The following is a 23,679-nucleotide window of genomic DNA, read 5'->3' as shown; positions in this document are numbered from 1 at the left end:
ATACAAAAGCCTGTGCACAAACGTTAAAAGCAGCTTTATCTTGAGTAACTTCAAACTAGCGACGTTTCATATGTTCTCTCACAGGTTAAACTCACTGTGGCACATACGTACAATGGAACACTACTCCGCATGTTAATTCCTGTAACAGTTGGAGTGAAAAACAATCCAGGCTCAAAAAGTTACATGCTGTATGACTCCATTTACATAGCATGGTTGAAATGATAAAATTATGGACATGGGGGAAAATTAGTGGCTGCTAGTGGTGAGGGACAGGAGCGGAAGGCAGCCTGAGGGAGTTGCTTTGTGATGGTAGATCTTGATTTTGTGCTGTCTGTTGGTGATGGTTAAACATCACCAGGGCAACACCCTTGAATAGAGCCAGCTTCAACAGTAAGATGTCTTAGTGGTAGAACGAAGTCTAAGAATGGCCGAGGAAGGAGATGTACAACTCCCAGCTGGCTGATTTGCACGCTCCTCCTTGTCACAAGTGATTTCTTTCCACTCCCCAATGGTATACTACAGTATTACCAATTTTTGGTAAACAAAGTAGAACTTCGTCTCACACTATCATGAATATAATTCCTGAGGGATTAAAGAGAACTATAAAGGAGCGCCTGGGAGACTCAGTCAGTTAAGCGTCCGACTTCAGCTCAGGTCATAATCTCACGGTTCATGGGTCCAAGCCCTGTGTCGGACTTTGTGCTGACAGCTCAGAGCCTGGAGCCTGCTTTGGATTCTGTGTCTCCCTCTCTCTCTGCCTCTCCCACACTCATGCTCTGTCTCTCTCTCTCTCTCTCTCTCTCTCTCTCAAAAATAAACATTAAAAAAAATTTTTTAAAGAGAGACAAATATAAAAATATAAAATGGTAAAACAACCAGTGTAAAATATATGTAAATATTCCCTTTACCTTTTGTTGTTCTTAAAATGTTTTCATTTGCAGAATGCATATTCCATAAAGGTGGTTAAGTTGGGGAAGTTCGTTCTATGTATAACATCAATTAAATATAAACACTATTAAATGTAAATGGATTATATCCTCCAACTCACGGCATAGAGTGGCTTTCTGGATAAAAAGAAGGTGCTGCCTACAAATTACTCGATTCAGTTTCTTTTTTTTTAATGTTCATTTTTGAGAGACAGAGAGAGACGGAGCATGAGCAGGGAAGGGGCAGAGAGAGAGGGAGACACAGAATCGGGAGCAGGCTCCAGGCTCTGAGCTGTCAGCACAGAGCCTGATGCGGGGCTCGAACTCACAAACGGCGAGATCATGACCTGAGCCGAAGTCGGATGCTTAACCGACTGAGCCACCCAGGCGTCCCTCGATTCAGTTTCAAGGACACACATAGACTCAAAGTGAAAGGATGGGAACAGATATCTCATGCAAATAGAAACCAAAATAGAGACTTATATCATACAAAATAGACTTTAAGTAACAAGAGACAAAAAAATTCATTATATAATGATGAAGGGGTAAATTCACCACAAGAATATAACAATATATAATATATAATACGCATATATATGTATATATGTATATATGCATCCAACATCAGAACATCTAAATATATTAAGCAAATACTAACAGATCTGAAGGGAGACATTGCCAACAATGCAACAATAGTAGGGGTCTTGAAAACACTTTCAGGGCGCTTGCATGGTTCAGTCAGATGAGCATCTGACTCTTGATTTCAGCTCAGGTCATGATCCCAGGGTTGTGGGATCGAGCACACATTGGGCTCCATGCTGAGTGTGGAGCCTGCTTGGGATTTTCTCCCTCTCTCTCTCTTTCTGCCCCTCTCCCCACTTGTGGGTGCACGCTCTCTCTCTCTAAGTTTTATATATTTATTTTGAAAAGGCGGGGAGGTCAGAGAGAAAATCCCAGGCAGGCTCTGCACCATCAGTACGGAGCCCAATGCGGGGCTCAAACTCCCAAACCGTGAGATCATGACCTGAGCCGAAGTCAGATGCTTAACTGAGCCACCCCGGCGCCTCTCTCCCTCTCTCTCTCTCTCTCAGTCTCTGAGAGAGAGAAAAAAATTATTTAGCCATAAATAGAATCCTGCCATTTTCAACAACACGGATGGATCTTGAAGGCATTATTCTAACTGAAATAAATCAGATGAAGAGAGACAAATATTGTATGATCTCACTTATATGTAGAATATTTTAAAGAAAAATCAACTCCTAGATACAGATGACAGATTGATGGTTGCCACAGGCAGGGTGGGGAGGGAGGTTGGTGGGAGAAATGGGCAAAGGTGGTCAAAGGCACAAACTTCCAGTTATAAGATGGATAAGTCTTGGGGATGTATCGTACAACATGGTGACTATAATTAACAATACCATATTGTGTATTTGAAATTTGCTAAGAAAGTAAATCTTTAAGGTTCTCATCAGAAAAGGAAAATAAATTGTAACTATGTGTGGTGATGGATGTTAACTAAACCCATTGTGGTAATCATTTCACAACATACACATTTATAAAATCATTATATTATGCACCTAAAACTAATACAACATAATATGTTAATTATTTCTCACTAAAAATTAAAAGCAAAAAAAAAAAAAAAACCCTTCTGTGCAGCAAAGGAAACCATCAAGCCAATGAAAACTAACCTATGGAAAGGGAAAAAATATTTGGAAACTGTATATCTAATAAGGTGCTAGGTAATAGCCAATATATATAAGATACTCATACAACCCAACAGCAAAAACAAAAACAAAAAACAAATAATCTGATTTAAAAATGGGCAGAAATCCTGAATAGACATTTTTCCAAAGAAGACATACAAATGACCAATAGATATATGAAAATATGCTCAACATCAGTAATCATCAGGGAAATGCAAATCAAAACTTCAGTGAGATATCACCCCCACACCTGTGGGGATGATTGTAAAAAAAGATGAGAGATAACAGCATTAGTAAGTATGTGGAGAAAAGAGAACCTTCGTGCACCGTTGGTGGGAATTTAATTTTTTTTTTAACACTTTATTTTATTTTTGAGACAGGGAGAGACAGAGCATGAACAGGGGAGGGTCAGAGAGAGGGAGACACAGAATTTGAAACAGGCTCCAGGCTCTGAGCTGGCAGCACAGAGCCTGACGTGGGGCTCAAACCCACGGACCGTGAGATCATGACCTGAGCCGAAGTCAGCTGCTTAACCGACTGAGCCACCCAGGCGCCTCCGTTGGTGGGAATTTAAACTGGTGCAGTCACTGTGGAAAACACTGTGGAGCTTCCTCAAAAATTAAAAATGCAGTTACTATTCGATCCCGCAATCCCACTTCTGGGTATAGATGTGGAAGGAGACGAAATCACAGTATCTCAAAGAGGTATCTGTACCCCCATGTCCGTTGAAGCATTATTCACAGTAGCCAAAGTTTGGAAACAACCTGTGACTGCTGACAGAGAATAGATACAGAAATGTAAAATTCAGCCATAGGAAAGAGGGAAATCCTGACAACATGGATGGGCATTAATGCTAAACGAAATAAATCAGAGAAAGACAAATATTGTACGATTTCACTTGTGGAATCTGTATGTGGAATCTAAAAAGGCTGAACTCATGGAAACAGAAAGCAAAATTGTGGTTGCCAGGGGCTGCGGGGTAGGAAATGGGGACATGTTGGTCAAAGGGTACAAACTTCCAGTTACAAGATGAGTGACGTTCTGAGGGTCTAATGCACAGCATGGTGACTATAGTGAATAATTACTGTATTACCTACTTGAAAATTGCTAAGAAAGCAGATCTTAGAGGCTCCTGGGTCACTTAGGCAGTTGCGCATCCGACTCAATATGGGCTCAAGTCATGATCCCTGGGTCACGGGATTGAGCCCCACATTGGCTTCCACACTGAGCGTGGAGCCTGCTTAAGATTCTCTGTCTCTCTCCCTCTGCCCCTCTCCCTTGCTTGCATGTGCTCTCTCTCTCTCAAATTAATAAAATAAAATTTAATTTAACTTAAAATTAAAATTTTAAATTTAAAATTTTAAATTAAAATTAAAATAAAATAAAATAAAATAAAATCTTAAATGTTCTCACCAAAAAAAATTAAAATTTTAAATTAAAATTTTTAAATTAAAATTAAAATAAAATAAAATAAAATCTTAAATGTTCTTACCAAAAAAAATTAAATTAAAAAGGTAATTGTGTGAGGCCATGGATGTGTTAACTAACCATTTTGTGGTAATCATCTTGCAACATAAGTGTGTATTAAATCATGTTGTACACCTTAAGCTTACCAATGTTATATGTCAATTCTATCACAATAAAGTTGGGGGTGGGGGAAGAAGAAAGACAAATTACCAATACAAATATGAAAGAAAACGGAAGTACTTTTTCAAATAAGAAACTTTAAAACATTTTAACCATTTAAAAATTCACAAACGCGGGTGGCTGGGTGGCTCAGTTGGTTGAGTGTTTGACTTCCGCTCAGGTCATGATCTCGTGGATCGTGAGTGTGAGCCCCGCACTGGGCTCGCTGCTGTTAGCTCAGACCCCACTTGGGATCCACTACCCCCCTTTCTCTCCCCCTCCCCACTTGCACTCTCTCAAAAATAAATAAACATTGTTTTAAATGCACAAAGGACATAAACAATTCACCATTTAGACTCACGAATAGATAGCAACAGATGAAAATTTCAACCTCGTTAGTAATCAGAAATGTAAAATAATTTAATAACGTATTTTTTTTGCCTGTCAAATTGGCAAAAGTGAAATTTTATAACATTTTAGGACTGTGAATGTACAGAGAAATGTGCCTCACTGATGGAAGCACAGATTATAAAATTTCCAGATGGCCAATCACACGATGTGTCAGAGCCTTAAAAATCTTTTTACTTTTGGGATGGCTCCATAGATTGAGCGACCAGCTCTCAATTTTGGCTCATAATCCCAGGGTTGTGGGATTGATCCCCTCATCAGGCTCCACGCTGAGTGTGGAGCCTGTTTAAGCTTCTCTCTTTTTCCTTCTGCCCCTCTACCCTGCTTGCTCACTCTCTTTCCCTCTAAAATGAAAAAATATACGGGCGCCTGGGTGGCTCAGTCGGTTGAGCCTCCGACTTAGGCTCAGGTCATTATCTCAAGGTTTGTGAGTTCAAGCCCCGCGTCGGGCTCTGTGCTGACAGCTCAGAGCCTGGAGCCTGCTTCAGATTCTGTGTCCCCCTCTCTCTCCACCCCACCCCTGCTTGTGCTCTGTCTCTCTCTCTTTCAAAAATGAATAAACATTAAAAAAATTTTTTAAATAAAAAAATATATTTTTATTTTTGGCACAGTAATCCCATTTCTGGAAAGCTATGCTAAGAAAATCGTAAGAAACACAATAAAAATTTACATTAAAAATAAGGACTACAGAAGTTAAAATTTTCAGTGTTTAAATTGTGTAGAGGGGGATGTTTAAATCAAATAATTATGTAGAAAACTATCCTAGCATGATGTGAAGCATAGTTCCGAATTTGTTTTAAAATTCCATGCAGGGGCGCCTGGGTGGCTCAGTCGGTTAAGCGGCCGACTTCGGCTGGGCTCATGATCTCCCGGTCCGTGAGTTCGAGCCCCGCGTGGGGCTCTGTGCTGACAGCTCATAGCCTGGAGCCTGCTTCGGATTCTGTGTCTCCCTCTCTCTCTGACCCTCCCCCGTTCATGCTCTGTCTCTCTCTGTCTCAAAAATAAATAAAAAAAAAAAAAAACATTAAAAATAAATAAAATTCCATGCAATGCTAGAAAAAAAAGAAAAAATACAGCAAAATCTTTCTTCTTTCTTTTTTTAAGTTTACTTATTTATTTAGAGAGAGAGAGAGTGCACGCACACAGACAAGCGGGGGAGGGGCAGAGAGAGAGAGAGAGAGAGAGAGACAGAGAGACAGAGAATCTCAAGCAGGCTCCTCACTGTCAGCACAGAGCCCGACTGGGGGCTTGAACTCACGAACTGTGAGATCATGACCTGAGCTGAAACCAAGAAGCCAACGCTTAACCAGCGGAGCCACCCACGTGCTCCAGAAATACAGCAAAATCTTAACGGTAGTTACCATTGGGTTTGGTTATTACAGATGGTTTTAATTTCCTTTTTTAATATTTCCTAAAGTTTCCTAACTGTATACAATACAATGGTTGTTTTGTAATCAGAAAAATGGAAAAATTATTCTAAGAGCATAAAAACAAACGCTGTCCAAACCACCACACGACACAGAATTGTAATCGTGCACATTAGCTCTTAAAGGGAGAAGTTTGAAAAGTGACGCAGCTGATGTCTAAACAGGGTTTCCCAGGCAACCCCTCTGCGGTTGCCAATATAGAATGCCACCTCTGGGGTAGAATCATCCTCCTGGAAGGTTCTGAGGCCTCCTCCTCCTTAAAAGAATAAGGAGCTGTTTGCAGGGCTAGGTGTCTGGTTTAAATTCCCTCTATGGAAGCACACACCCGCTGAATGGTTTCACTGCCAGAAGAAAAGTGCTACTCCCGTAATAAAAAGTCAGTGAAGCTGAAAGAAATCGAGTTTCTTGGACTTGGGGTGGCAGCTGGAAGATTGGTAAGCATTCTCAAACACGGAGGCATCTCACCTGAGCTCTGAGTCCATGGTCAGAATTCACCTGCAATTCTGATGGTCCCTGCTGCGGAGCGCAGGACAGGTCTGGGAGGGGAAGGAGTCTGGTCGTCTCCTCCCGATTTTGAAAAGTCAGAGGGGGTGGATGGACATGGTCACCGTTTCAAGTGAAGAGTTTCTCTTATCATCTCATAAGTCATAGTGACTCATTCTGAAAGCGCTGTCTTTTTCAAAGTGTGGAGATGAGGACGCCTGGGTGGCTCAGCGGGTTGAATGCCCGTCTCTTGGTTTCAGTTCAGGTCAGGATCTCGGGGTTTCTTGGGTTCAAGCCTTGCCTCAGGCTCGGCCCTGGCAACGTGGAGCCTGCTCTCTCTCCCTCTCTCTGCCCCTCCCCCACTTGCACTATCTCTGTCTCTTTCAAAATAAGTAAACTTTATTTAGATGAGTCAATCAGTAGCGTGCTGGATTAGGTGGTCTACTGAAGATTCTTCCTTTAAAATTTTTTTTTCAACATTCATTTATTTTTTGAGAGACAGAGCATAAGCAGGGGAGGGGCAGAGAGAGAAGGGGACAAAGCAGAGTCCAGGCTCTGAGCTGTCAGCACAGAGCCCAGTGCGGGGCTGGAACCCACCCACGAACCGTGAGATCATGACCTGAACCCAAGTCGGGCACTTAAGCGACTGAGCCACCCAGGCGCCCCAAGATTCTTCTTTTCAAGACTGTGTTAAAACTATGCCCTATATATACTCCAGCCCAGGCTACATAGCATGGTGCTGGAGGGGCTGCAAAAATTCACACGTCCTGGACTCTGCCTTCAGCTTATTCACAATCCAGGAGAAATGAGAAGGTGCAAAAACATGAAAAGTTAAATGGCTCAAGACTTAGCTGAAAGATACAATGAAAGTGACAGGCAACAAATGCCTGTTTAACTGCCTAGTGGAATAATTGCAACATCTTACATGTGTTTAGCCCTTAGGTACTGTGCTAAGTGAGCATTTAAAGATGTATTACCTCTTGACTGTGTCTAAGAAACCTAATTTAGTAGGAATACTAACAGGTAGCATTAATTAGCGCTCGATACATGCCAGGCACTGGGCTAAGTGCCTCACATGGAAGAACTTGTTTAATCTTCTCCAGTAGCCTGCGGGTCAGTCGTGCTAACTGTCCTGAGGCACAAAGAGAAGCTGGTGCGTGGAAATGCCTGGGCATTGCACAAGATCACAGAGCTGAAACGGGGAGCCAGCATTCGAACCCAGGGAAGACTAGCTCCAGGGCCCCCACTCTTTTTCTTTCTTTTACTTTTTAGTGTGGTGACAACACTTAACGTAAAATCTATCCTCTTCACAAATATTGGAGTGTGTGTTATTGTTGACTCTAAGTACAGTGCTGCACAGCAGGTATCTAGAAACTTAACTGAAATTTTTGGACTGTTAATTAATAATAGTACGCCCCCCCCCAGCCCCTGGTAACCCCCATCCCAATCTTTGATGTTATGAAACTGGCTATTGTAGATACCTCGTGTAAGTGGAATAATGCCTTATGTCCTAAGGTCCATCCATGTTATCCCATTTTGCGAAATTTCCTTACTTTTTTTTTTTTTTTTGGCCAAGTAGCATTCCCCTGTATGAGTATACATTTTCTTTACCCATTCATCTGTCGATGGCCATTTAGGTTATTCCCGTGTCTTAGCGATCGTGAACAATGGTACAATGAACACAGGGGTCCAGATATCTCTTCAAGATCCTGACTTCTAATTCTTTTGGATAATAAACCCAGAAGTGCTGGATCATATGGTAATTCTACAGTTCTATTTTTAATATTTTGAGGAAATGCCATACTATTTTCCATTGTGGCTGTGCCATTTTACATTCCCACAGAGTTCCCATTTCTCTTTTTTTAAATGTATTTATTTTGAGAGACACAGAGAAAGGGTGAGCAGGGGAGGGACAGTGAAAGGGAGAGAGAGAAACCCAAGCAGGCTCTCCACTGTCTACCCTGACAGCACAGAGCCCGATGTGGGGCTCGATCCCACAAACCACGAGATCATGACCTGAGCTGAAATCAAGAGTCGGTCGCTAACACACTGAGCCACCCAGGCACCCTGAGATTTGAAGAGTTTTTATTAGGGACAAGATGAAAAAGAGGAGAGGATGTTTTCAGTGGGGCATGGCTGTTAGGTCACCAGTTGTTGGGAGATTAGGATAATAGCATCTCAAGCTACAATATTTGATTCACATTTTAACACATGCTGTCAATTCCTGAGCAGCCATGAATTTCTAGTTGACTGTAGGAGGCAGCAGAATTGCCCTGAGTGTACCACAGCCTGAAGCAGAGGTCAGAAACTATGGCCTACAGCCAAATCTGGCCCAGCACTTGCTTTTGTAAATAAGATTTTATTAGACTACAGCCACTCCCATTCATTCTGTGTCTTTCACAGTACATGGCAGAGATGAATAGTTGCGACAGACACCGTATGGTCCATAAAGCTTAAAAATATATATATATTTTCTTGCAGAAAGGTTTGCTGACTTCTGGCCTAATGTATCACAGTGATTGTTATTTTTTTTTCTAAATTTTTATTTTGAGAAGTGTCAAATCTACAGAAATACTGAAAGAATACTATAATGAACATTTGTATGCCCTTCTCCTTGATTCAATACTTAACACTTTGTCACATTTGCTTCCTCTCTCTCTCTCAGGTGCGGATATCATAATTCAATACCTCTATTTAGTATATATCTAAATATAGTATATATCTCCTAAGAATAAGGACAATCTTTTACGTAACCACAGGAATTTAACATTGATGCAGTCAGTAGACCATATCCAAATTTTCCCAATCCAGGTTCCTGTGCAGGATTGCTTTTAGTGGTCATGTGTCTTTAGTGGTCTTTAATCTAGAACAATTGCCCAGGTTTATTTCTTTTTTCCTCAGCTTATTAAGGTAAAATTGGCAAATAAAATTATGAGATATTGAAAGTGTACATCATGATGATTTGGTATACATGAATTTGGTATACATGTCTTTCTTGTTTTCATGACATTGATGTACTTGAAGAGTGTGGGATAGGTATTTTCAGAATGTCACTCATCCTGGATTTGCTTGATCACGTCCTGAGGATTATATTCAGGTTTTAGCATTTTGGCAGGAATGCCAAAGAGGTGATGTGTCCTTCTCAGTGCACCCCATCAGGAGACCCAGTGATTATTAGTGCAGCAACACTCTACCTATGGTGGTAGTCAAACAGGATTGACTTGCTCAAGACCCAAAATGACAGGACTCAAAATGGCAGTGCTTACCTATCTACAGTCTATTCCTGGAAAGGGTACTAGGTAGCAACAGCATGGAAATAAGGAAATCACAGCCAAAGGCTGTCTCACCCTAAGGGTCTGGGACGTCCAGGTGCAAGGTCCTATTACCCACCCCTCTCTTGGTTCAGGAACCACCTACACTCGCACAGAACACCTTGGAACAGGTACTCTGTTCACATAGAAGATCCAAATGTGCACATGGATTTCAAATGTTTGCAGTCATCTGGGGGGTTGGCATCCATTTGAACAGAGAGCTGATCCATCCACTAATAAGTAATATGAGCACAAATGTTTCATACTTGACAATCCTTTTCCTCCCTGATCACTGACTATCTGTGCTTTGTGGCATACTTCTGTTGACAGATTAAACTACAATCAACCAATTTTTTATGATGTTGTCCCTTCCAACAAAATCTACCTTTTCTCATGTACCATAATTGGTTCTCATAGCAGTATAAGTCAGAGGCCTTGTCTCTAGTATTTCCTGAGCAAACGTCAAATGCAACAGGATTTTCCATTGGAAGGGCTTTGAGGAGACTTAGATGTGGGATCCCCAGATTTTCATAAAGATTTTGGTGGCACTTTCTCTCTCAATTTCTTTCTTTTTTGACTTTTAAAACTAGCTGTCTAAAGATTCCCACATGATTGGAGGCTGAATTGTTAGTCCCTTTCTTGTGTTGATTTCCTTTCTTTTGTAAAGTTCTAACTTTTTTGAAAACATCTTTACTGAGATGTAATTCATATACCATGTAATTCACACAATTAAAGTGTATAATTCAATGGTTTTCAGTGCATTCACCAAGTCAATTTTCAAGTGTTTTTCTTGGCCCCAAAAGAAACCCTGTTCCCCTTTAGTTACCACCTCCCACCTTTGGCAACCACGAATTCACTTTCCGTCTCCATGGATTTGCCTCTTCTGGACATTTCATATCAAATGGAATCATATAATATGTGGCCTTTCGTGACAGGCTTCTTTCATTTATCATGATGCTTTGAAGCTTCATTCCCCTTTACGGGTGAATAATGTTCCACGGTATGGATGTACCACATTTTGTTTATCCATTCATCAGTTGATGAACATCTGGGCTGTTTCCACTTTTTTGACTATTTTCGTGTTGACATGCTTTAATCCTCTTGGGTCTCTGGTCATGGAATTGCTGGGCTAAAATGTTAACTCTCTGTTTCGCTTTTTGAGGAACTGCCAGTTTGTTTTCCAAAGTGGCTGTGCCAGTTTGTTTTTTTTTAATCCTCATGTGGTAGCTGGGATAAAGGATTTGAAGTTGCCTCTTTTACGTTCTCCTGTGGTCTCAATATCAAAGTCATATGTGGTGCTAGTGCTGGCGGGACGCCTTGAGTTACAGTGTTGGTCGTAGCCTGGGTGAGGGGCATCCCATTAGGGAGCTCGATTCTGTCATTATACAGATAGTTCAATACTGCCTACGCCTGCAGTGTTTTTGCAACTTTAGTATTGGTTGACAACGGAGGGGAAGTGACATTGTCTTTCTCTGGATAAGCATGATGGATCCTTCTCTTAATCCATTCTAGAAACCTAGGGGCTTTCCTATGAACCATCCCCACAAAGGTATTAGCCAATAGTTGGTGGACCAAAATCTTCCCCTTTAGTCAGAAGTGTTCAAAGCAGAGACACTGCTCCTCATTCTAAAATTCTCTAAAATTCTCAGGAATCATTTTAACAAAGGTTTATCAGGATGATGTCTGTAATGACCTGGAAAATTTTTCAGTTCCCTCACTGAATAATCCCTTATTTCCCTAGTTTCTTGCCCCCCCTGTCATCTTGCCCAACTTGAATTATCTTCTTTGTTGTCCTAAGTCTCACAGAATTAGCTGACTCATCAAATATTATGGTGCCAGCCGGAGAGGACACAGCTCACCCCAAGGAGATTCTGAACTTAACTTTCATTTTGCTGATGCTCAAAGCAGCAACCACAGATCTGAATTTTTAGCTGACCTGGTATCAGTTTGCAGTTCCCTGCTGGTCCATTTTTCTAGCTCCTGAGGTTCAGATTCTTTCAATTCCAGATTTCGTTGGAATGTTTTACAACTAGTATCTAATTTCAAAGTCTGTGCTACTTCAAACCAAGAGTAACTTGTTCATTTTCATCTCTTTTATCAGAATCACCTTTTTTTTTTTTTTTTCTAGTAATGCCTTAGCCATATTTTGAGCTAAGAATGAGTCAGGGTTTTTTCAGTAAATCCTACATCTGACACCAGCTGCTGAAATGGTTTAACAGGCTTTGGTTGCTAAAGAAAACTCACAGACCCTAACAAATCTACAGTTTATTACAGGACAAAAAATACAATACACCAATAATATTTAAGTAAGGGCTGGAAAGGCGAGGTGCAAGGTTCTATTATCCTTCTTCTGTAAGAGCCCAAACAGATGGCGCTTTCACTCCTGGGGCAGGAACCACCACCATGTGCATGGAACGCTTTAGAGCAGGGAGCCCAAAATTGAGTCTCTGCTGGTTTCTTTTCTAATGTTTTTTCTGGTCACACAGCATAGGCATATTCCTGCTTGTAACTAGCCCCAAATGCAGAGCCCTTTGTCTATTATCAACAAATAATGCTGATAAGCTGACATAAACTACTCTGAAGCTTCTTGAACCCATAAAATACTACTATTAAATCGGTGTGTGTCAAACAGACCAGGGGTCAGTGCCCTGCAGGAACTTTGACAAACAGCTCAGGTCCTACCGTGGTTAGCTCTCAAAGCACATAACTTATCTTTGGATAGTGCTTTACAGTTTTACAGAGTGAAGGAATTTAACGAACTGGAACAAGCTGATGTTATCACCCCCACCTCAGAAACCAAGTACACGAGGCTCAGAGTGCTTGTGACTTGCTCAAGGTACCTTGAAGTAGCCTGTGTGCCCTCCCCCATTCTATCCTCTTACCACTTAACATGAAGTTTGTGCATCTCTTCCTGTTTGTTTGTTTGTTTTTTCTGAATTCCACCAGTCACGTATGCATCTCTAAACAATGCGTTGATTAGCATGTTTGGGGGATTTTATTTAATGGAATTATGCTGCAATGTATCCTTTCATGGCTTGCCCCCTGCCCCCCCCCCCACCTTGCCCTTAAGGTGAGCCCGGATGTTGCCAAGCTGTTCTGAATAATCTTCGCTGTCGAAATTGTTTATATAAGAATATACTGCCTATTTTTACGTTTGACTGTATGGATGTTTGTTTTCTCTTCAATTCTTAGTGACTACAAATAACGGTGCTATAAATATTCTTTATTATGTCTACTTGCGCAGATGTGCAACTGTTTCTCCGGGGTAATATATTCTCCAGAAAGAAGGCACATCTTCAAGTTTCCTGGACGATGCCAAATTACCTTACAAAGGGATTGTATTAAAATTATACTTTCATGGGCAGTGATTAATGCACGGGCACACACAGACACACACTACACACCTACGTATGCACACACGTTATACTCCTAACCATCACGCACAGCACTAAACACGCACACGGATCCACAAACGCACAGCACACATGGTCTTTACAGAACGCACTGACACGCGTCCACCCACGTGCACTAGGCACGCGCACTCACCACGATGCCAGCCTCACAACACCCCGTTCAAACACAGATACAGAAAGGCAGGCCTCGCGCTCCGTGTCAGCACGCACGCAGCCCCGGTACTCGCACGCAAGCCCCTACGTAGCCCAGCCAGGGGGCGTGGTCTCCGCAGCTCGCGACTAAGGAATCTTGTCCCGGCCGCGCCGCCGTCGGACGCCAGGTGTCGGAGGTCACGGCAGCGTTGGCGGTGGCGTTTTTTTCTACCCGGAAACCACGGCTGCCGGACCCTGAGAGGAGTCTGTGTCGCGGCGGCGTGAGCCGGACTGGCCTCTGGTCCTCGCCTGGGCCCCGTGGAGCCCGAGGCCGCCCCCGGCGCGGCGGGGAGGATGGTCCCGAGCGGCCCCCGGCCCGCCGCGCGCCGCCGCGAGTGATCTCTGAGCGGCCGCGGGCGTCCGCCGAACAGCTGGCCCGGCCGGGCCCGGGGCGCGCCGCTGCCCACCGGGGCGGGGTGAGCCGGGGGCGGGCGGGCCGGGGTCGGGGCTCAGCCGGGGCTGAGCGCGGGGTCGGGAGGGCGCCGTGCTGGTCGGGAGCGGCCCTTCCGGCCGGGTGTCTTCACCTCCTCTCGGGGCTGCAGCCCCCGCCCCAGCTGGCGGTGGGGGTCGCTCCGTCTTAGCCCAAGCCTGGCCTGCGCCGCTGGCGTGGGCCTGTTTACCCGCCCCCCCGGGTTGGTCCACCCGCATGCCTGGAGCCAGGGTGCCCTGCCGCCCTCGAGATGGCGGGACGTCCCCCGTTCAGACCTGAGGCCTGGATAATTTGGATTTGGCACGGGGAACATTTTGGTAGTTTGCCATTTTTGACTTCGGGTCGTGTTTGCGTTACTTCTCTATTTGCAAATCATGTACGTCTCAGGAAGAAGATGGGAGGGATAGACTTAACCTATGTGCAGACGCTTGAAATAGTGGTATATTATGTGTCAGGCTTGGTAAATACCGAGAGATAGGGTGGATAATCATCTTCACTCATATTTTAGTAAAATAAATCGAGGAGTGGCTGCGGGGTAATTTAGAGCCAGGTAGTTCTGTTTCTCTTGATAAACACCATTAGAAATAAAACCAAGCCTATTGTGCTGTTTTGAACTGTGTGAACACCATAACCGGGGAACAGCTGGTGAGGGGGCCTTTGTTGAAGAATACGATGCCTGTAGTTTAGTTCTCAACTAGCAGATTACAGCCCTTATTCAGCGATGAATGGGGAGCTTCTTTGCAGCTTGCTTTAAAGCAGGGAAGATTGTGGCTGCTCCTGAACTGCTACTTTCCTGCCTCAAAGGTGAGCCTCTGTGGGAGGCAGTGGGAGGAAAAATTCCAAGGCTGGAATTTGATTAATTTCATGATGGATATTTAATAACTTTTTTTGTCCCGATAGCTCTCTGGTTAGCTTGGGGTCTGAGCATTTGTGTCCTGTGTGTAGATGAAATTGCTTGAAGGGTAAGAACACCTTCCAGTTTCCTGATTTAAGGAAAGGAAATAGACCTGTTGTGCAGCTAAGATATACTTGATGGCTGCAAGCTCTTTACTCCCTGGGATAAGGAGGCAGTGTGCTGACTTCTCAGTAAAGGTGGAGGAAGAATTTCTGTGGCCTAATTGAGGTGGGAGGACTGAAAGCGGGACTGCCTGCCACCCACGTCTGGGTACTGAGATCCCCAAATGCTGATTGAGCATCCCTGTGTTAGGGCAGCTGGCAGCTATTGCACGGAAGAGAGACAAGACCTAAGTGCAAATACAGTTTCTGCCCGCGGGGAACATACTTAGAGAAAGCAGTAGGCTCATAAAAGTGGCAGGACTGAATGGCCACGTGGAGATAACTATCAGAGGTTTTTGTTATGGTTAGGCTTCATAAAGGAAGTGACCCTTGAGGTGGACCTCAAAAGATCTTGAGCATTTGGGTCAGAATTAACTGGGAAATGAAAAAGCTAGGGGCAGGAGTTGGAACAGCACTCAGACTAGGTAGCTGGGCAGTAGAAACCTGGAAGCAGTGGCAGAGGCAGTCGGTAAGAAGGGTTAAATGCTTTTCTAAGGCAGAAAAAGCACTGGCTACCCAGTCTGGCTTCTGGTAGATTTCTGAGTTCTAAAGAATTGTTTTCATTTGGTGGGTTTCTTTTGTTCTGTTACTCAGACAATGACACAAAGCAGTGCTTAACTTATTTTAAGGACAGTGAAAAAGATGCTGATTGTGATTCCTGTCTGGTATTAACAGTCAGGAAATTAAATTTAGTGTCTGCAAGTTGTTTCTGTGCCTGTGTTTAGTTTGTGGGAGCTCGGCTCTAGTATGATCTTTGCCACTCTGGCTACTGCCAATTGATGAATGGCAGGCTTTTAAGCCAATTCCTGAGTGTTTTGTTTTCTTAATTTTTAAATGTTTACATATCTATTTATTACTATTTTTAATGTTTATTTATTTTTGAGAGAGAGAGAGCGCGAGCAGGGGAGGGGCAGAGAGAGAGGGAGACAGAGAATTCGAAGCAGGCTCCAGGCTCCAAGCTGTCAGCACAGAGCCCGACAGAGGGCTCAAAGTTGTGAACCGAAAGATCATGACCTGAGCCAAAGTCAGACGCTCAAGGGACTGAGCCATCCAGGTGCCCCAGTGTTTATTTTTGAGAGGGAGACAGAATCCAAAGCAGGCTCCAGGCTCCGAGCTGTCAGCACAGAGCCTGACGCACGGCTTGAATTCATGAACCACAAGATCATGACCTGAGCTGAAGTTGGACGCTCAACCAGCTGAGCCACCCAGACATCCCCTGGGTGTTTTTACTGGCATCTAGTTCACCGAGATGTGGCTGGTTTCTCTTACACAGTATTGTCGAAGACCTTTGAAGCCATTCAAATAGGATGCCATGTAATTGCTCTGCAACATTATGACTAGTCTCAGGACCTCCCTGGCTTCAACCTTAGTCTTTCCTTAAACACTCTCAGGATTGTACCATCTTAACTTTTTGATACTTCTTTTAGACTCTTCTTCCCTTTCTAGCCACTGCTCTGTCTCCTTGTTATAGACATGTGTCTGAAAAAGAGTGGCCTTTACAGGGGACACAGCATGACATAGTACACGGATGGCCAATCTGCGGGATGTTTTTTGTCAGTAACATGCTGCAGAATCCCATTGTCATGTAAGACAGCCTTTATAAAAGTATTTTACTATGACATTTTAATTAAAATGAAAAAGGTTATGTGGAATTTAGGAAACAAAACAAATGATCATAAGAAAAAAGAGCAAACCAAGAAATGGACTCTTTTCTTTTTTTAATTTTTTCTTTTAATGTTTGTTTATTTTTGAGAGAGAGAGACAGAGCACAAACGGGGGAGGGCCTGAGAGGGGAAGACACAGAATCCGAAACAAGCTCCAGGCTCTGAGCTGTCAGCACAGAGCCCGATGCCTGGCTGGAATTCACAAACTGAGATCATGACCTGAGCGGAAGTCAGAGTAACTGACCACCCAGGCACCCCTGAAATGGACTCTTAATTAATAGAGAACAAACTGATGGTTACTAGAAGAGAGGTGGGTAGGGGATGGGTGAAATAGGTGATGGGGATTAAGGAGTGCCCTTGTGATGAGCACTGGGTGTTATATGGAAGTGTTGAAACACAGTGTAGTGTACTCTTGAAACTAATATTACACTTATGTTAACTAACTGGAATTTAAGTAAAAACTAAAAAAAAAAAAAAAAAAAGAGCCCAGTATCATAGTGACTTAAAGGAATGGAGGAAAGATAGAGTTTTTAGCAAATTGATTTTCCATTTTGGATTCATTTTTATAAATACGGAAATCTTTATCCTTCCCTGGTACAGATTGAATAAATTTGACAAGAGGTCTGTAGTTCTCTCTGTGTATAATTCCATACCTGAATGTAGTCCTGGGACTGTACATCAACCTTTGGTGATGACTGTCTACGAAGTATGGTCATTTGGTTGGACCTTTATGCTGTTTGGTTAAAAGTGCTGTTTTCACAACATCTGCCAGTCTTTACACTGAGTTTGGATGTTATAATTTCATATTGAACTTTTAGTGTTGATTTAATCTTGTCATCACTCATGATCTGTTTTTTTAAATACCTGTTAATTAAACTCCAAGTCATTAAACTTTAATGTGGGAATACTTTTAAATTTGGTTTCTAAAATGCTCAACAATTAAAAAAAAAAACAACTAAAGAACAAAGATAAGTTATTTTCCATTTTGGAACTATGGTAAATTAATTTTTTTTAAAAGGAGAGGGAGGCATGTTGGAAGTTACCATGATTTTATATTATGCCTTTGAAAATGGAGCCATGCGTTTGTTAATTGTAAGTGAGTAGAAATACAGCCAGAGTCTGAATTTTGGAACTAAGTCTGGTTACAAACATGTAATTATGTCAGCCCATGTTGTTCCTTTTTGTCTTTATTCGAGTACTGGTGTTGCCTAAAATGCATTAAAACTTTATGCTTCCTGTTGTAATTTATCTTGATCATTTAAACTTGTTGTGAGTTATTGTGAAAGTCTTTTCTGCACTATGAAATGTATTAGCTTGAGAAACAGGAAACCATTGAGAGAAGATTCTACTCCTCTTTGCTTTATACTCTGATGAGAGTTGTGAGATATGAATTGCGGAAAATAAGTTAACCATTTTAAACTTCAAAAAAAATCAGTCTTGTGCTTTTATGACTAAGATACACCTTATATAGCCATGGCCTAAGAAAGTTTTGTTTCTTTTCAGCTTGGCATTAGACTTGAAACCTACTTATCAATCCTGGTATTGTGATTGATGACACAGCTTTTAGAGTGAGAAGAATTAAGTCAGAATCTCTCTCTTGCCACTTATTACCTAGCACAGATTACTTAACCTCTTTTGATTCAGTTTCCTCATCTGTAAAATGAGGATAGTAATATTTACCTGGCAGCCTTGTGAGGATTAAAAAGTATGGTGTATGTACTTGGCATGGTGCCTGGCACAGGGCATGTTTTAAGTAGTAGCTGTTAAAAATGATACTCTCTCCTTAGCCCTTTGGCATCTGGTTTCTGCCTTTATCACATCATCTTAAAGGGGTTTCACTTACAAAACTACTGATGTCTTAATTGTAAAATTGTATGGATACTCTTCGGTTTTCATCTCATTTGATGGGGTTGACTCGGGTTGACTCTTAATCTGAACCCGTAACATTTATTGGGAGGCAGTAGTCTGCATCCTGGTTGACACACCAGTTCTGGAGGCTGACTGGATTTGAATCCAGGTTCATTTACTATTGTATGACCTTGGGCAAGTTAGCTGACTTCTTATGCCTTAATTTACCCCTCTGCGAAATACAGATGTTGTGAGGATCATATACAATACACGCAAAACTCCTAAACAGGGTGCCTCTTTCGTAGAGAGTGAGCAGTTATGTTAGATGTTCTTGTTAAGCAACTGCAGAAACATCATGGAAACAAGAGGCAACACGAACAGGATACATCTGGCTTTCAGTTTGGCTGAAGAAGGCAGTATGGGGGAGGGGGTGGGGGGTGTGGAGGAGGACAGCCTCTTGTTAGAGACATTTACAAGGTGGGAACTGCTTGACTGGTAACTGATAGCTGTTTATAGAAGAGAGAGAGAGAGACTCAAGAATGGCTGGCAGTGGTCACTGGGTAGATGGCTGTGTCTTTCATTATGAGGAGGAGCGGCTTTGGTGACTTTGGAGAAGTTTTGACCTTGGCTCAAGGTGCCTGTGGGTCAGCTAAGTAGAGAGCTCCTGTATGTGGATGTTTGGGTCTGGGCACGGGGATAGATACAGAAAATTGCAGGGAGTAAGTGTGTGTGCCTTGAGCAGAGGCCCAGCCGTGAGCTCAGGGGGAGAAGCAGCTCTTAAAGAAGAGGGAGAAGGAAGGGGTGGCCAGTTAAGCAAAAGGAAAGCCCGGTGACTGATGTCCTGGAGGTGGAAGACATTGCGTCTGTGTCAAATATTGCAGGGAGGGGAGTTAAGGACTGCAATTCTGGCTTGGCTTTATCAACTGAGACCTCACTGGAGACCTGGAAGTTTTCCTGTCTTCATCACTACTAATTTGCCTCTCTGAGGGTCTGTTCTGCTTCATGGTGGGGGACGAAGGATGGTAGCTGCGTGCTTGAGATTGCACAGGTTTCTTTGATATCAGCAGGTGGCCTCATCTCTGCTAAGTGTTGGATAATCTAGTTTCACATCCATTAGTGCTTTTTATTAGGTTCAGGATATTTTAAAAATTTTTACATTCAAAGTGGGCCCTGGGGCACCTGGATGGCTCAGTCAGTTAAGCATTCGACTTGGGCTCAGATCATGGTTTAACGGTTTGGGAGTTTGAGCCCGGCATCGGGCTCTGTGCTGACAGCTCATGGAGCCTGCTTCAGATCCCTTGTCTCCCTTTCTCTCTGTCCCTCCCGTGCATGCTCTCTCTCTCTTTCTCAAAAATAAATAAACATTAAAAACAAAACAAAAAGCCCACAATAAACCAAGTGGGCCCCTCTCCCACATCGAGGTGAGTTCCTGCTATTCTTTTAGCACAAGAGCGGTGTATTTCCTGGGGTGGGCGCACACAGCAGGCTCTCCAAGCCTCCCCTGGCATTGCCGCCAGCCCCCACCTCCTAGTCCCTTTGAAACTTTGAGAAGGACATGACTTTATCGGAGAGTTTTAAGGAATTTCCCATTTGGCCTGAGGTCGAAAATCTAGTTTAAAATGAACGGTGGTTTTGTTGTTCACATAAAGTGAACTTTTTGGTCTGGGTCACAGGTAGTGGTTTAGCAGATCTTAAATTCGAGTTTTAGATTGTAGTTTTAAACTTGGGCAAGTAGCTACGTGGTGTACTTGGAGAAAGGGAGACCCTGTGAAAGGCTCCTTATCTGGCATAATCAGTGTTAATTTCCTTTCTAATAAAATACTATAATCAATTACAAAATTGCATATTTCAGCTGTCACTGGCCCCTTGGGCAGCCTTCCTCTTTTAGTAGCTCTTTTCTCTGGTTACAAATGTGTCAGTTTCCTCACTTCTGACCCACTGTCTCTTGTCCCTTTCATTTGAAGCCCTGGTGTTCACCTGTTGTCTGTCTCCTCATCCTTGTTCTTCTCTCCTCACCATTTGCTTTCCCCCTGCCAGAGTGTGGTTTTAGAGGTCACTGGTGATCTTGCCAGGTGGAGCATGACGCAAGCTTAGTTTCACTGGAGTATTTTTTAAAGCGCAGAGAGGCTCAGAGATCCTTTCTTTTCTTAATCGTAATACTTACTCACTTCTCAGTACCTCTTCCTTCTTGAGACACTTGCAGGATACCTCACCATCCTGGGCACCTTTTTGGCTCATGGTCACTTCCTCCCCTCTGTGGCCTCCACTGGCCTCTCAACCTCTGCCCTAATGGAGGGGCCCATGCCTGTCTGGAGAACTTCTGTGCTCACCTGCCCCGGGAGCACACAGCACTGAGTTGTCTGCAGGAGCCTCACCTAGATCTTGTTTGCTATTCTCGGTTTCTCACAGATCCCTCTGAGTACAGATGACTGCACGTTAAGCTTTGCCTTTCTTTAGCACCGGGACATGCTAGAGGACTGTCCTGCTTTCTGTTTTTTTTTTGTTTTTTTTTTTCTAGTTTGGTTTAAGAAAGTTCTGGGGGTTTTTTCTCCTATTTCTCACCTTTATTAATGAAGAAAATGAAGAGAATTAAGATTTAAGGAAGTTTTATTTTGGCCACGAGACCAGCAGGATCTATTGAAGATTATTTACATTTATAAATTTTATTGTTAGAAAGTATTACAAAAGGAATATATATTCATGATGGAAATTTTTTTAAAAAGGAAAAAGATCTATGTAATCTGACCAGCTAGAGGGAACCACCATTGTTTACATTTGAGGGTATGTTATTTGTCTTTTTTTCCCGGATGGGTACTTGTGTGCACCAACTCTCATACTTAAAAAACCTGAATAGCCTCATTGTGTGTATGTTATTTTAGCTGCTGTGTGTTTAATGACCATAGTGTTTTTGCTGGGGATATATCATGCTGTAACCATTTCTCTGCTGTTGTTGGGTATCTAGTTTTTCGTTTTTTACTGTTTTAAACACTCCTGAGATAACTATCTTAGTAGTTAAATCTTTGTTTTCAGTATTTTTTTCTCAGGTGAAGTTTTTAGAAGTTGAACAGCACAGATAAGAGTATGCTGGGTTGTAGTGCTGTTGATATGTGTGGCCAAGTTCATCTCTAGAAAGTTTCACAGCTCTTTTCCTCTTCTCCTCTTCTTTTAAAGTAACTCTGGTGTTTCTCCTAACTTGTGGGTTGCTCGAGGTAACTCCAGTATAATCTTGGTGTTGCCTTTTGCCTACTTAAATTGCCACCCGATGTTTAGTGTTGTCATTCAGTTGGTCTCAGAGCTCTAGGTACTCCGTCAATGGACTTCAGTCACATACTCTCACATGTAACTGCATTTTGGCTGTGTTCTGGGTACCTTAAATCCCTAGACTTTTCCCAAGAGGCAGCTTCACAGCCCTGGTGGTTTCTCTCTTTATCCTTGTGAAAGCCTCTAGTTGGACTTGGGATGAATTTAGGAAAAGGGGCCAGATAGTGTGCTTTCTCTCTATCTACTTTTCTTAACCCCATACAGAACTTAACTTATTCTTTAATTAAAAGTGACATTTACTATGGTAAAGATCGTAGAAATGTTCTTTTAATTCTTTCCAGAGGAAATACATTTGTTTAGCTTTTGTTAATTATTTGAAAATGCTAGTGAACGGTAGGAAAGGAATTTCAAGTTTGTGAAATATTTGACTTTTAATTGTTTTATTAAAAAATAAAGTCTTTCACTTTTAAGTGAATACAGTTGGCCTCCCCTGGAACTTTCTCTGATTAAATTAGCTATATTGATATTTGCTGATTTGTAGGTATTTATGTTGATATATAGATGTTTACATTCTGGTGTGATGTGGTTTTAGTGACTGTTAGTTTTCTCTAGAAGTGAACTTATTTTAGATTTTTGTACTTTTCTAGATGTTTTATAATTGTAGTTCCAGGTGGTGAATGGTTCCTATTTATTTTTATATGTGATTCAGATTTTGTCTTTCTCTTAATAAACTGTATAAACATATGTAAGAGCTTATTATAACTTTAAATAAACTTCTGGAACTCTGATTTACTGTTGATGTTTTTGTTTCTCAATCTTAGGATTCTTAACCTAACGTCATTTTTTGTTTTTATTTAAAAAAAAAAAAAGACTCAAGTTTTTAAAGGCAGTTTTAGGGTCACAGCAAAATTGAGAGGAAGGTACAGAGATTTCCTGTATAACACTGTCCCACACACATGCATAGCCTCCCCCCTTCCGCATCCCCCACCAGAATTTGTTATAATTGGTGAACCTCCATCACTGTCATTCAGAGTCCATAATCATACAGAGTATTTTCACTGACCTAAAAATCCTCTGTGCTCCATCTGTTCATCCCTCCCTCCCTCCTGCAGCTTCCGATCCTTTTACTGGCTCCATACTTTTGCCTTTTCCAGAATGTCATATCTTTGGAATCATAGGGTATGTGGCCTTTTCAGATTGACTTCTTTCATGTAGTAATATGCATTTAAGTTTCCCCCTTGACTTTCATGGCTTGATAGCTCATTTCTTTTTTAGTACTGAATAATATATTCCAGTGTCTGGATATACCACATTTTATCCATTGCCCTACTGAAAGGTATCTATCTGGGTTGCTTCCAAATTGTGGCAAGTATGAATAATGCTGTTGTGAACCTCCATGCGTAGAGTTTTATGTGACCTAAGTTTTAAACTACTTTGGGCGAATACCAAGCAGTGCACTTGCTGGATATTGTGGTTAAGAGTGTGTTTTAGTTTTGTAGGAAACCACCAAACTTCTAACGTGGCTGTACCGTTTTGCATTCCTACCAGCAATGAATGAGAGTTTCTGTTGCTCTGCATTCTTGCCAGTGTTTGGCATTGTCAGTGTTCTGGGTTTTGGCCCTTCTAGGAAGGTAGTGGTATTTCATTGTTGTTTTAATTTGGATTTCCTGATAACCTGTGATGTGGGGCATCTTTTTGTATGCTTATTTGCCATCTGTATGTCTTCCTTGTTGAGGTATGTCTGTCTGTCAAGATCCTTGGCCAGTTTTTAAATCGTGCCATTTTCTTATTAAGAGTTCTTTGTATATTTTGGATAACCGTCCTGTAACAGATATGTCTTTTGCAGTATTTTCTCCCAGTCTGTGCTTGTGTTCTCATTCTGGTAACAGTGTCTTTCATAGAGCAGAAATTCTTAATTTTAGTGAAAC

At 42.2% G+C, this 23,679-nt stretch overlaps 1 protein-coding gene across 2 annotated transcripts in view; it reads left to right on the top strand.

The window, feature by feature from the left end:
* Positions 1 to 6,364: 6,364 nt before the first annotated feature.
* Positions 6,365 to 23,679, top strand: part of TMEM248 (transmembrane protein 248) — a 38,226-nt gene continuing 20,911 nt past the window's right edge. Inside the window, exon 1 of one of the 2 annotated variants that reach the window (XM_003998603.5) lies at positions 6,365 to 6,527. In XM_003998603.5, the coding sequence (XP_003998652.2) occupies positions 6,426 to 6,527 (102 nt within the window). In that variant the 5' untranslated portion in view covers positions 6,365 to 6,425. Of the gene's footprint in view, positions 6,528 to 13,652; positions 13,909 to 23,679 lie in introns of those variants that run through there. The other variant, XM_023246260.2, reaches the window with a different exon arrangement.

This window comes from Felis catus, chromosome E3 (genome assembly GCF_018350175.1).
Source record: "Felis catus isolate Fca126 chromosome E3, F.catus_Fca126_mat1.0, whole genome shotgun sequence".
Taxonomy (NCBI): Eukaryota; Metazoa; Chordata; class Mammalia; order Carnivora; family Felidae; genus Felis; species Felis catus.
Note: the sequence above shows the minus strand (reverse complement) of the source record. Positions and strands in the feature narration are given on the sequence as shown.